The following is an 11,829-nucleotide window of genomic DNA, read 5'->3' as shown; positions in this document are numbered from 1 at the left end:
GGATGTAGACGATGATCCGTGTCGGGTCGTCGTTATCGCCCGTCAGACAGCCGTCCAACTCCTTCGCTATAAAGGCAACCACTGCCTTGTTCCAAGCGTCTGTCGTGATGTTGGCGGAAGAGGAAAGAGCCTTGTCGTCAACTTGGAGGTATCGAAGGTTAGGCCGGTTAGAGGATGCGCGGACCACGTAGACGTCGTTGATAGTTGTATCCAACCATCGAGCGAGGATAGGTTCCCAGTGGGGAGGCAGCGTTGCCGTCAGCCATAAACTCGGAACGCCTTTGAGGTTCAGCTTTGCCTTGAGGTGGAGCAGCGCTCTGAGTTTCTGCCGAAAGTTGACTTGAAGAAGAACCGTATGAACCTCGTCGATAACGATGCGGTCGAGCATCTTGGCGGCATGAAGCGACTTGATGAATTCGCAAAAATGGTCCGAGGTGATGTTTTCGACCGCAACGTAGACGAGTCGAGGGCAGGCTCCAATCGTAAGATCTGCGCTGTACCGGACCACATTCAGACCGGTTCGCGCGGCAGTAGGCAAAATGTCTTCAGTGAGGCGCTGGTGAAGAGAAATCATGACGGTAACCCCCTCGGAAAGCAACGATGGTAGCCAAATGAGCGTACTCTTACCAGACCCAGTCGGATAGATGGCCAATACGTCTTGGCCCCGATGCAAGATCACGTCCAGGGTGCGAAGCATTGACGGGTCCTTGAATCGAGCTCGATCGTCACCGAGAGCCGCTTGCAACCCTCCCACCAAGCAAGGATCCGTGACTCCGGAAAGGGAGACCTTTTGTGCTAGAGGAGGCGGCCCAGACGTGACCTGGGCGGTGGCCCGGAACAATGCCTGACGGACCTCCTGCTCGAGACATTCGATGGCAAACGTGAGAGCGAGAGCCAGATCAGCCGGAGGGGTCTGTTTGACGTTGCCATCGACAGCGGCAAGTTGTTGAGCGAGACGTCGTGCGTCTGGCGATCCGCTTGCGGGAAGGTCGTTCATCTTCTTCGGGTTGAACTTGGGACCTAGCCCGATCCACCCCTGCCAAGCCGTGCATATCAGATGTTGTTGCAGCAAACGTTCGGCCATGCCGTTCTCGGGCTCCTCTTGGTGATGCGCATAGAGTTCCCGACCCGTCCGAGCCGTATGGTTGGCAGCCAGTTCGATGAGCTCCGGGACGGTGCTCATGTCGGAGAGTTCGGGCGAGATGTACTTCCTTGCGAATGCTATACATACATGGCGATAGTCAGACATCGACAAGGGAAGGTCTCCTACCGTCTGCATAATGTGGCGAAACCTCGAGGTGAGGAAGTGCCCAGGCAATATCCCAGTATGAGTGGCAAAAAGGTGGGTAGACAGAGCGTCTGACGGTGAATGACCTACAAGGCCATCGTCTAGGCGCAGCTTCTGGGCAAAAGCGCGGGCGGTCGGAAGGGCGAATGTCAAGTACCGAATCAAAATCGCTCCGACCCTGTTGCCAACGTATTTGGGGACCGGTTGACCGAATCCAAAGACGGCGGTCTGCTTGGTATAACGGAAAATGAGAAACAACCCGTTGGGGTCGTGGTATAAAGATCGGTGACGATCTCCCGTCTCCGAGAGCAACAGCGTATTATACTCGGCAGCGCGTGAAGGGACGGCACAGGCAAGGTGAAGGGCCGTAAAGAGTAGGCCGAGGAAAGTCTTCTGATGGTCGAGGTATCTCAGCATCCGTTGGCGGTCCAGGAAAACAGTCCCGTCTGCCAGGGTACCGTAGAACTTCTTTTGTAACGGAGGAGACGAGGCGATGGCCTGGAGGACTTCGGCATGCTTTTCGTAAAACTCGTTGCCTGTGTCCGTCATGAATGAGTACCCCAACGTCTCTCTGCGCAACGTGTCGGCTACTGGCAAGTTCGAGTCTTGATCCACGAGTGAGGTGCCCAATCCCAAAAGCAATTCTTCTTCGAGAAACTCGGACAGCCGCGTGACGATACGACCGGCAGCAACGGTCAAGCGCTGCTGGGTGACGGAAATCCGGCCGATCGAAATGTAGAATTGGGAGGCAGAATATCCCATCGTGAGACGAGGTGGCAGATCGCGGCGTGCCATCCGAGCTGTGCACAGGGCACGTCGTACCCAGGCAAAGATGTACTGGGCGTTGTCGGCGTGACAATACTGCTCCAGTATCTGCGCTTCCGAATCGTTGCATGTGATGCTGTCGTAAATTTCGCACGCTTGCGTCCAAAGTAGCAGCCGGATCGAGTATTGCAGGTGGGCAAAGACACCGGAATAGTGGTTCGGTGCGATGAGCTGAACGACGTCCGATTCGTCAGCCAACTCAGCAGCATCGAGGTTGTCGGCTATCGCTGCTTGATCCCCGTCCTCTTCGGAAAAGAAAAGGTCCTTTGGCCGATCCGAGTCGGACGCATGGCTCTGAACGGTAGACGAGAGCATGAACCATTGGAGCGGATCGTGCCAGAGATCCTTGATCTGATATGCGGTCTTGACCAGTGTGTCGAACCAAAGATGGATGCAATCCGAAATCTCTTCTTGCTGAGGAACTAGCATCTCCGCCCATGGCACAAGTCGGGAAGGTGCAGAATCGACGGCCGAGAACCGGTCCCGCAAACAGAGGAACTGTTTGTGCACCGGAGCCTCGATCTGCCAGTCATGACGGTTGCCGCTCGGTTCCGCAAGACAGTGGCTGGTATATCTCAACGTGACCAAGATGATTCGCCGAAACGTCTTGGCGTAGATGCGGCGCGAATCCGGTTGAAGCGCTTGGAATTCGCTTCGTCCAGAGTGTGCGCTCTCCCCTTTGAGGAGCTTACGGAACGGGACGCCCATGTTTCGAGACAGGGTTTTGGCCCATCCGTCCCAGACTTTGTCGGCGTGACGATAGAGATAGGTGATCCAAGGAGCGTCGGTATCGAGCGGCTTCGGGAAGCCTAACCGAGCCAGATCGAGCAAACCAACAGTCTCCAGCTGGGTATCCCAACCGATCTGACTATGAAAGTCGCTCATTTGTCGGACTCCGTTATTGAGATTCGCGAGCGCGTCCTTGACCTTGGGTCGACTCATCGATATGAGCGGCCGCATGACCGAGGTGAACTTTGGGAATCGGTCGACCTTGGGCACCAACGGGTTCGTGGCCTTTCGGGCCACTACACACCAGGTCGACGGGTTCAAGCCAATGGATTGGGCCCAGATCATCTTGTACGGTTTGCCAATCGGTTTGTCTTCCCCATCACGTGTCCTGTTGTGTTCTTTACGCTGATGAGCATAGAGGTGAGATACCCCGGGAGTCCGGTAATCGCAAGCAGGATGCAGACATTGGAAGACCTCCGCAATAGGTATTCCAGAGATGGGTGGGGGTAGCGGAGCTTCAATATCACGGGCTAGATAAGAATCTTGCAGCAAGCCAGATTGAACGTTCCCTAACCGTTCGTTGATTTCGATGCGGACAGAGTGGAGGTATTCGGGATGACTTTGGTCCTTGTGAAACCGTCGAAGGTGGGTTATCAATCGGTCCAATGTGGCCTGATTGTACAGGGGCGATGTACCCGTATGTCGAGGATGGGTGCAATGGGCTACGCCCACATGCATATTGAAGAGGAGTCCGAAATGGGACAAAGCTGGGCTGACTACGGAAAGAATGAGAACAGCACGGGATGAGAATTCATGAAGAGTGGTGCGCGAGGCATGTTGTAGACTGACCGTATAAAACATCCGAATGAGGGGTGCCGTCGAGTGAACCGTGTGAATCCGAAGGTTGTTCAGAATCCATACGAAGCTTCATAAGCTCATCCTCGATTTCGTCAAACTTGGCATCGGGGTCGTCGACCGGAAGAGTCGAACCCAGCTCTTGCACCGGAGCGATATCTTCATGAGAACAGCCAGCCAGGATTTCTCGCCCAAGATCTCGTGAACTGGGCATAGGCATTTCTACGTCCGGTACCGAGGCAGCGGGATACGACCCATTTGCTTCAACCGCCCAGGGAGTGTCTTCAGCCTGAGGTGGCATCCAGTTTCGAGTGCCATGGGGATCATCCTCCCAAAGTGTAGGAAAGGCGCCCACAGTGCCGAAAGAAACAGCATCCCTGCCGTGCTGATTGAGATGAACCGAAGCGGGAAGGTGGGGGACAAAAGCAACGGGAGCGAGCTGAGGTGACCGAGGGGAGGTGCTGGTCCGGACCTTCTTCTTCGGAGACGGACTATCCTCCCACTCCGGAGTGTCGGATTTGGATGTTGAAGACCTGGGCGAACCTCGACGAGGAGAGAGCTTGACATCTTCTGCGGCCCGCTTGGAAGCAGCCGAGTCTACTTGTCCAAAGGAAAGCGTAGATCGGCCGGGAGGAGGAACGCTCAACGACCAAGAGGGTACGTTGGCGAGGAAGGCGTCCTCCGGGGTCGAGGAGTCTCGAGAACGACGTTCCTCTGCCGGAGCTGGCTGAGGAGTAGCGGGATTGATGGGAAAGGGTTGGTCGAACCCGAAAGGATCCTCGCCAGCAGGTAGGTGAATGAAATCATCGATGTGGAAATCATCCTGATGATAGTCTTCATGGTGATCGTCGTCAGAAAAATCGCTCGACAGAACGAGATCTGCGGTCCCAAACTGCACGACAGACGAACAAGCCTTCACACGATTGTAGAAGGTGTTACGTTTGGTGTTACTATAGCCACAGTTGCAAGTGTAAGCGGAATGAGGGTCCGGCCCATGACGGGCAAAAGTAAAACCTGTCGAAAAGAATCGTCAGATCAAGACGGGTGCGAGCGGAACCAAAAAGTCAAGCGGATACCGACCGAGGCAGGTAACCGATCTCAACGAGTGTTGGCGCGTGTGGACCTTCAGAGTTTGGGGAGGAGTAATAAGGGCCGGGCAGTGAGGACACTGAACAGGTTGGGAAGGGGCAGGCATGGTAAGGAACAAGGAAAGAGTTGAGAAAGCTGGAAGGGAGGAGGGTGACGAGGAGGTACAAAGACATACGCGATGAAGAGTGGAAGCTCGATGAACATCCAGGATAGCTTATATGGAGACACGTGAATCACGTCGCGAGTCGCGCTGATGAGGACCTCGAGTTGACAATGTAAACATGTTCGTCAGTTCGCAGAGTGCGGGAATATGCATTTCTTTCGGGATTATAGAATTCTAGGTGAGCAGGGAATGTCAAAACGCATTGCAAGTGGTCGAGGGCCGACAAAAGCCTCGAGGCATCGCAATGTTCGAGTTGAATGACAATGCTGTCTAGAGTAGGACGCAACGGGAAATGCTTGCTTGCGAAATATCCTGATGTAGTCAACAAGAAGCTCGGCGATTGTCAGTGGCTTACAGCGGTCGCCGAAAAGGGTTATTGAGGAGTCCCGGAGTGCCGAAGGGGAAGGAGCAAGTCGCGTGAACGATTGCAGGCCGGGGAAAGAACGCGTCCTTCTTGACGCGAAGGTATGAAAAGGCAACGAGCAGCGAGCAGCAAGGAAGGATCTGAGGCTACGAGGCTAAGGGAGAGCGAAGTGAAGACACGCAATGCAGCGGAAGCAACTTGGCCGGCATGACGGGCGAGTTGCTTCCGGTCGATGCGAAAAAAACGAGAACGGAAGACGTAAGTGTGAAAGCTATGAATCTCGTAGTGACGGTCATACGACACCGCGGAGAGAGTATCAACCGGGCGAAAGATAGTCTGTCGACGTGTGTCGTGCGAAGAGGAGAGGAGATCAGGATTATCGGCTGAGTCGAAAGAAGGTAAGAGCGGTGCGAGAGCTGGATGACAACCTCCGCGAAAAGATATAGAATTGTAGGACAGGTGGGAGTTATGAACGGGAAGGAGCGTAGGGAAGCTGTGAGAGGACGGAGGTAGACGTATCAGTAAAGGGTGATCAGCCCAGAAAACGGTGTAAGAGCTCGTAATGTACCATGGCCTTGAACAATCAATGGGAAAGACAATGATCGCGATTCATGTCACGATTCGACCTAAGAAAGCGCCTGAACCGTGCGCAGCGAAAAGAGGGGGAATGCGCTGACAATGGAAAGTACATAGAATGCATAGTATAGGGCGTTCGACGTGTGTCGACTGGACTAGAGGAGAGGATGCGAAGATCGAGTAACCAGAAAATCGCGTGATCAAGGATGGCAGCGAGATCACGGGACTCAGATGACAGTGAGCTTTAATCACCAGACGTCCGAGATCTAAGATGAAGAGTCGATGGCATAGGGGTCGTGGATGCGAAGAGATGACAGTGGACTTTGGTGGCCAGACGTCCGAAGATCGATGATCGATAGTCGATGGCATAGGGGTCGTGGATGCGAAGACAAGAGCGAGCTTTAATGGGCAGACGTTAGGGATTCCTTGGTTAACGGGAAACAGCATACATGCCACAAGAAATGTCGTGTGAGGAGGCAAAAGATTGAAGTTTGTTTGCCCGGGTTCGATGTGCCGAAAGTCGATGATCGGAAATCGATAGTACAGGGCAGTCGACGTGTGTCGCTTGCTGTGAGGGAGAGGAGTGAGATTCGGATAGAAGGTGGTCGGGGGGTCAAAAGTCGATGATCGAAAATCGATAGTACGGGGCAGTCGACGTGTGTCGCTTGCTGTGAGGGAGAGGATTGAGATTCGGATAGAGGACGGTCGGAGGGTCGAAAGTCGATGATCGAAAATCGATAGTACAGGCCAGTCGACGTGTGTCGCTTGCTGTGAGGGAGAGGATTGAGATTCGGATAGAGGACGGTCGGAGGGTCGAAAGTCGATGATCGAAAATCGATAGTACAGGCCAGTCGACGTGTGTCGCTTGCTGTGGGAGAGAGGTTCGAGGGAGGATTAGGGGGTGGAGCGACGGTGCTCGACGACAATGACGGGCCGCTAGACGCGGTCGAAAAAAACAATAGCGAGGCGCGATTTAACTAGGCAAAGACGCGACGCTACTGACGAAATATAGTTAGGTGAGTTGAGTTTGAGTGAGACTGCCACCTACAGAGTACTAATCCTATCAATTCAGGTTTGTTGCAGCTAAGACAGAAAAGGAAAGATGGTCAAAGGGACTTCCACCAACAAGTCCCATGCCAGTAAATGTCCGTTGTGCAAGGTAGAGTACAAGGATATCTTGGATCATTTCAGAAAGGTACACAAGGGGAGGAGCTGGAGTGAAGAGGAGTTGGAAGGGAGTGGGTTGTTAGTGTGTGACTGTGGTGTACCTTTGTTGAATGATCTGGGGATGAGGCAACATCAGGCGAGGATGAAGTGCTCTGGGTGGGAGAAGGAGGCTGAGGAGAAGAGGCAGGGGAAGAAGGAAGCTGGGACGGCTTGTCCTTTGTGTGAGACGGTATCCAAGTCGCTATACCAGCACTTGACTGCCAAACATGAGAACCATAGGTGGAAGACGTGGGAGTTGATGGGTACAGGGATGACGGCGTGTGGATGTGGGACCTTGGTCAAGAACAGGGCTGCCCTAGCTGGACACAGGAACGCTACAAGGTGCTCGTCTTGGAGGGAAGCAAGGCAGTCGATGAGCCCTGCCATGGTGGCTGGGAGGAAACATCAGCTGTCTTCTTCACCCGAGGAGATGGTTGAAGCCAGGTCACAAAGGCCTCAGCCAAAGAGGGTCAGGTTCACTGGTGGTCCAGCTGCCAGCTCGGAAGCTCAAGCCAAGGAAGCTGCCCCTCCAAGGACCCCTTCCTCATCCCCTCCGGATGAAATCATTGACGTTCAGAGGTCTACCCCAAACAGCGAACAAGTTCCAGCCACGTCTTCGACTGGTCAGCCAGGCGAAAACAGGGAAGGTGTTCCCTGGAATGAGTCGGCGGGTCAGCCAGGCCAAAACAGGGAAGAGGTTCCCTGGAATGAGGCAGCTGGCCTACCAAGACGAACCAGGGAAGGAACTCCCTGGAATGAGGATCTGCCACCTTCAGAGTCCTCTTCCCACTCTGAGGAGCTGTCATCCACAGCCTCTTCAGACTGGATGGAGATCTACCTTAGTGACGATGAAGGAACGGATGGAGATGTGTTTGGGCCGGTGATTGTGCCAGACGGGGAGTTGGGAAGCAGGGACAGGCCTATGGTGATCAGCTCATCTGAGGGAGAGGAGGAGGAGGAGGAGGAGGAGGAGGAAGAGGAGGAGGAGATGGAGCAGGTAGAACAGTCAAGGGAGGAAGAGGAGGAGGTGGAAGAGGTAGAGATGGAAGAAGAGGAAGAGGAGGAAGAGGAGCAACTGGAACCTGAGAACATTCGAATATTGGAGGAGCTTCACAGGGCACGGCAAGAGCAGGCCAACCAAGAGCTGGAGATGGAACAGGAGTTGGTGGATGGAGAGCCCGACCGTGAGGACTCCTTGGACAGAGAGTTGGATGAGCTCAACAATCACGACTTGTTTGTTCATGAGAGAGACTGGTTTGAGGGAGACAGTGACTCTGATGACTCTACCATCCGGGACGAGAGGGAGATCACCCCAATCTCGCCAACTGGATCTCCTGACCCACCTTCCCCACCTCAGCCAACCCGACCTGCCTCTAACCTTGGCTACCAGGAGAATCCCAATGAAGATGCTCGCCTTCCCCCCATTGACCGCTTCTATGCGTTGTCCACCTTGCCTACTACTAACAAACCAATCTATGGCAAGACGGCTCTCATATTTGCTAGCGTTGCGGAGGAGTGTGCAGAGAGATTCATGGAGAGTCCAAGTGAGGGACTGCTGTTGGACTTTCTTGCTTTGCCCAAGGTGGGCCTGGCCATGGCGACCAAGTTGTCAGGGACCAAGGTTCAGGAGAGATTGCTGTCCTATCCTCACGTCAGCTGGCCCCAGCCAAGGGTGGCTAGGGAAGAGGTCAGGGAAAGGGTGTTGCCTTCCAAGGTCAAAAGTATCCAAGATCACGTTGAGGAAGGCAAGTTGGGTAGGGCAGCAAGGTTGCTAGCAGAAGAGGACAAGGTGAAGGACATTACTCCAGAGGTACTGATGGAGCTCAAGCAGAAGCACCCTCGGGGTCAACCGGGATATGCCTTTGGTATAGGAGAAGGCCCGCAGCCCACCTCTTGCCCACCTATCGACAGCATCATGGAGGCCTTTACCACCTTCAAGAAGGACACTTCACCTGGAGTCTCTGGGTGGACGGTTCACTTGCTGGGTCTTGCCCTACAACGTCCTCAGGTCTTGGAGATGGTCCACTGCATCATTGGCCTAATCATCAATGGGAGCTGCCCTGGTCAAGCCATGCTATGTGCGTCGAGGTTGACTCCGCTGAGCAAGCCAGATGGGGGTGTCCGGCCTATTGCCGTGGGAGAGCTGCTCTACAGGCTATGCATGAAGGTGATTCTGAAGCATGCCAAGAGGTCAGACTTTCTCCTGCCTACCCAGTTTGGAGTCGGGACCAAAGGAGGAGTTGAGCCAATAGTCAGGGCAGTGGATAATGCGATGGAGTTTGATCATGGGTTTGAGCATTACAACTATCTGACCTCCCTTGATTTTAAGAATGCCTTCAACACATTGGAGAGGGCAGATGTTAGCAAGGGACTCAAGCGATATGCACCTACTCTGTTCAGGACCGCCAAGTGGGCTTATGGCAAGTCTACTGACTTGGTGGTGAACGATGCCAATGGGCAGTTCCACAAGATAGAGAGTAGTCAGGGAGTCAGGCAGGGAGATCCCCTGGGGCCTTTACTGTTCTCAGTGGGAGTCAGGGGACTATTGGAGGACTTGACTCACCACCTGGGCCCTAACCATCTGGTCTTGGCTTACTTGGACGACGTCTACATCCTATCGTACGACAGCTCAGCCCTGACCAAGACCAAGGACTACTTCAAGCAGTACAGGTCATCGCTCCAGCTGAATATGGACAAGTCCAGGCTGTACAGCAGGGATCACATCAGGGACGTAGGGTTAGAGTTGTTGGGGACATGTGTTGGTGGAAAACCAGGAAGGCAGAGGTTCCTGCAGGAGAAGATTGAACAGCTGGAGAAGACCTTGGCCAAGCTGAAGGATCTGCCCAATCAGCATGCCTTACTACTGCTGAGGACTTGCCTGTCCCAGAACCTGACCCACTTGTGGAGGACGATGGGTAATCCAAAGGAACTCAACAATCTTTGGGCAAGGTATGACAGGGTAATGGCACAGGCAGTGGCCCAGATCAGAGGTCGCCAGGGGATGGGGGTCTACTTCTATAAGGTCACCTCTCTACCAACCAAACTTGGCGGCCTGGGAATCCTGTCAGCCGTTGAGTGCGCAGGCATTGCCAAGGCAGCTGCGGATGAACACTCTGACATGGTGTTGAAGAATGCCATGACAACTGGTCTCAGGAAGGACAAGCACAAGAGGCTGGCCAGCCAGAAGGAGAGGCTGGAGAAGGTTCACAAGGACAGAAGGGATGTGATGGTGACAAGGCTTGATGTCATGGAAAGGAGGACGCTTGCAGAGAACTCAACAGTCTTGGGTAGGAGATGGCTCTCAGTCATCCCTTTCAACAAATCACTCAGACTCTCAGACTTTGAAGTTGCTGGAGCACTCCTGTTCAGGACATTGTGTTCTGGATCCAAAGTTAATTGCCCTCACTGTGGACAATTCAACGGCCTGGGACATGACGATGTGTGCGAGAAGAGAGGGAGATACAGAGTGGCCAGGCATGAGATCCTGAAGAGGATCATATGTGAGGCATTGGTCAGCAGTGGTGCCTTTGGGACTGTGAGCTTGGAACCCAATGTGCCTAACAGGCCACAGAGGACGGACTTCAGGTTTGAAGGTAGCAGGTGGAGTGGAATGAGTCCTCAGGAGTTTGACGTCACAGTTGTCAGCTTGTCTGCTCAGGAGGCGAGGCGTTTCCATTGGGACGGGGATAAGAAGGAGGAATTGCAGAAAGTGTTGGAGATCGCTGCCAAAGCCAAGAGGCTCAAGTATGCTGGCAAGGTCAATGGCAAGTTCAGGCCTTTGGTGTTCAGTATTGGTGGTGCACAGGAAGAGGAGACTGTGAAGGTGTTTGAGGAATGGCAGAAGGTGATGAGCGCTGGGACTTACAGTTTCATGTGCAGGTCCATCTCTCTGCAGCTGGTCAAGGCTAGGACCAGATACTTTGTCAACTAGATTAGTACTATCTGAACCTCTGGTGATGATTGTGCTTGTCTGATGGCTTAAAGTATTGAGTTGCCAACTGTATGCCGTTCTGTAGAAACGTCTCCAATGTAACTAGGACCTTTCCATGCACTTAGATACATCAATAACACCCCTAACCCCTAACCCCTAACCCGTGTATCTCCTGAACAACTGGACCAAATCAGATGGGGAAACAAACAACTAGGCCAGAATGGTCTCTATCATGACAGTGGTACTCTCAGAATCATTGCACCATGAGATTTGAGCAAGACAGTAGTGACCCCTCTGTCACGCGCGGGAGTGTGCCACGTCATCCAAGCGCGCCCACTATGCCCGCCCACTTGATGGGCACCCAAGTGGGCGGGCAACTGGGCGCTCAAGACACGTCTACACGCGTAATAGACACGTATCAACAAACCCTTGTCACACAACACAACACAAACAGCCTCGGCTCAGCAACAACAACTGATCAACCAAACATTAGGCTACATTATCAAGTGAGTGTGACAGTGTGTACATGACGGGTGGTGCTGTGATTGATGGCAGATGTGTCCCTAGTAATGGTTGTACTACGTAACGGCAGAGACACTCTGAACAAGAATGCCCCACCTCCGAGACGTGCTGCAAAGACCCCTGCTGTCAAGAAGTCCAGACCACGAGCAACCAAGAAGAAGGCTGCTCCCAAGAAGAAGCCCAAGTCAAAGCGAGCAAAGGCTACCTTCACTAGACCGGAGACACCCCTAAGTGACCGAGACTTGATTGTGGTACAGAGGGTGAGTGACCCCGGGTGGTTG

General features: G+C 53.6%; 1 protein-coding gene across 1 annotated transcript; it reads right to left on the bottom strand.

The window, feature by feature from the left end:
* Positions 1-310: 310 nt before the first annotated feature.
* Positions 311-697, bottom strand: HD553DRAFT_273211 (uncharacterized protein; the record flags this gene model as incomplete). Its single annotated transcript, XM_046177809.1, has 1 exon — positions 311-697. A coding segment is annotated over one exon (387 nt), but the record flags the coding sequence as incomplete, so codon positions are not given.
* Between the last annotated feature and the right edge of the window lie 11,132 nt (positions 698-11,829).

The sequence above is a fragment of the Filobasidium floriforme genome (genome assembly GCF_021052385.1).
Source record: "Filobasidium floriforme strain CBS 6241 chromosome Unknown HD553scaffold_13, whole genome shotgun sequence".
Lineage (NCBI taxonomy): Eukaryota > Fungi > Basidiomycota > Tremellomycetes > Filobasidiales > Filobasidiaceae > Filobasidium > Filobasidium floriforme.
This window is presented reverse-complemented; position numbering and strand designations above follow the sequence as displayed.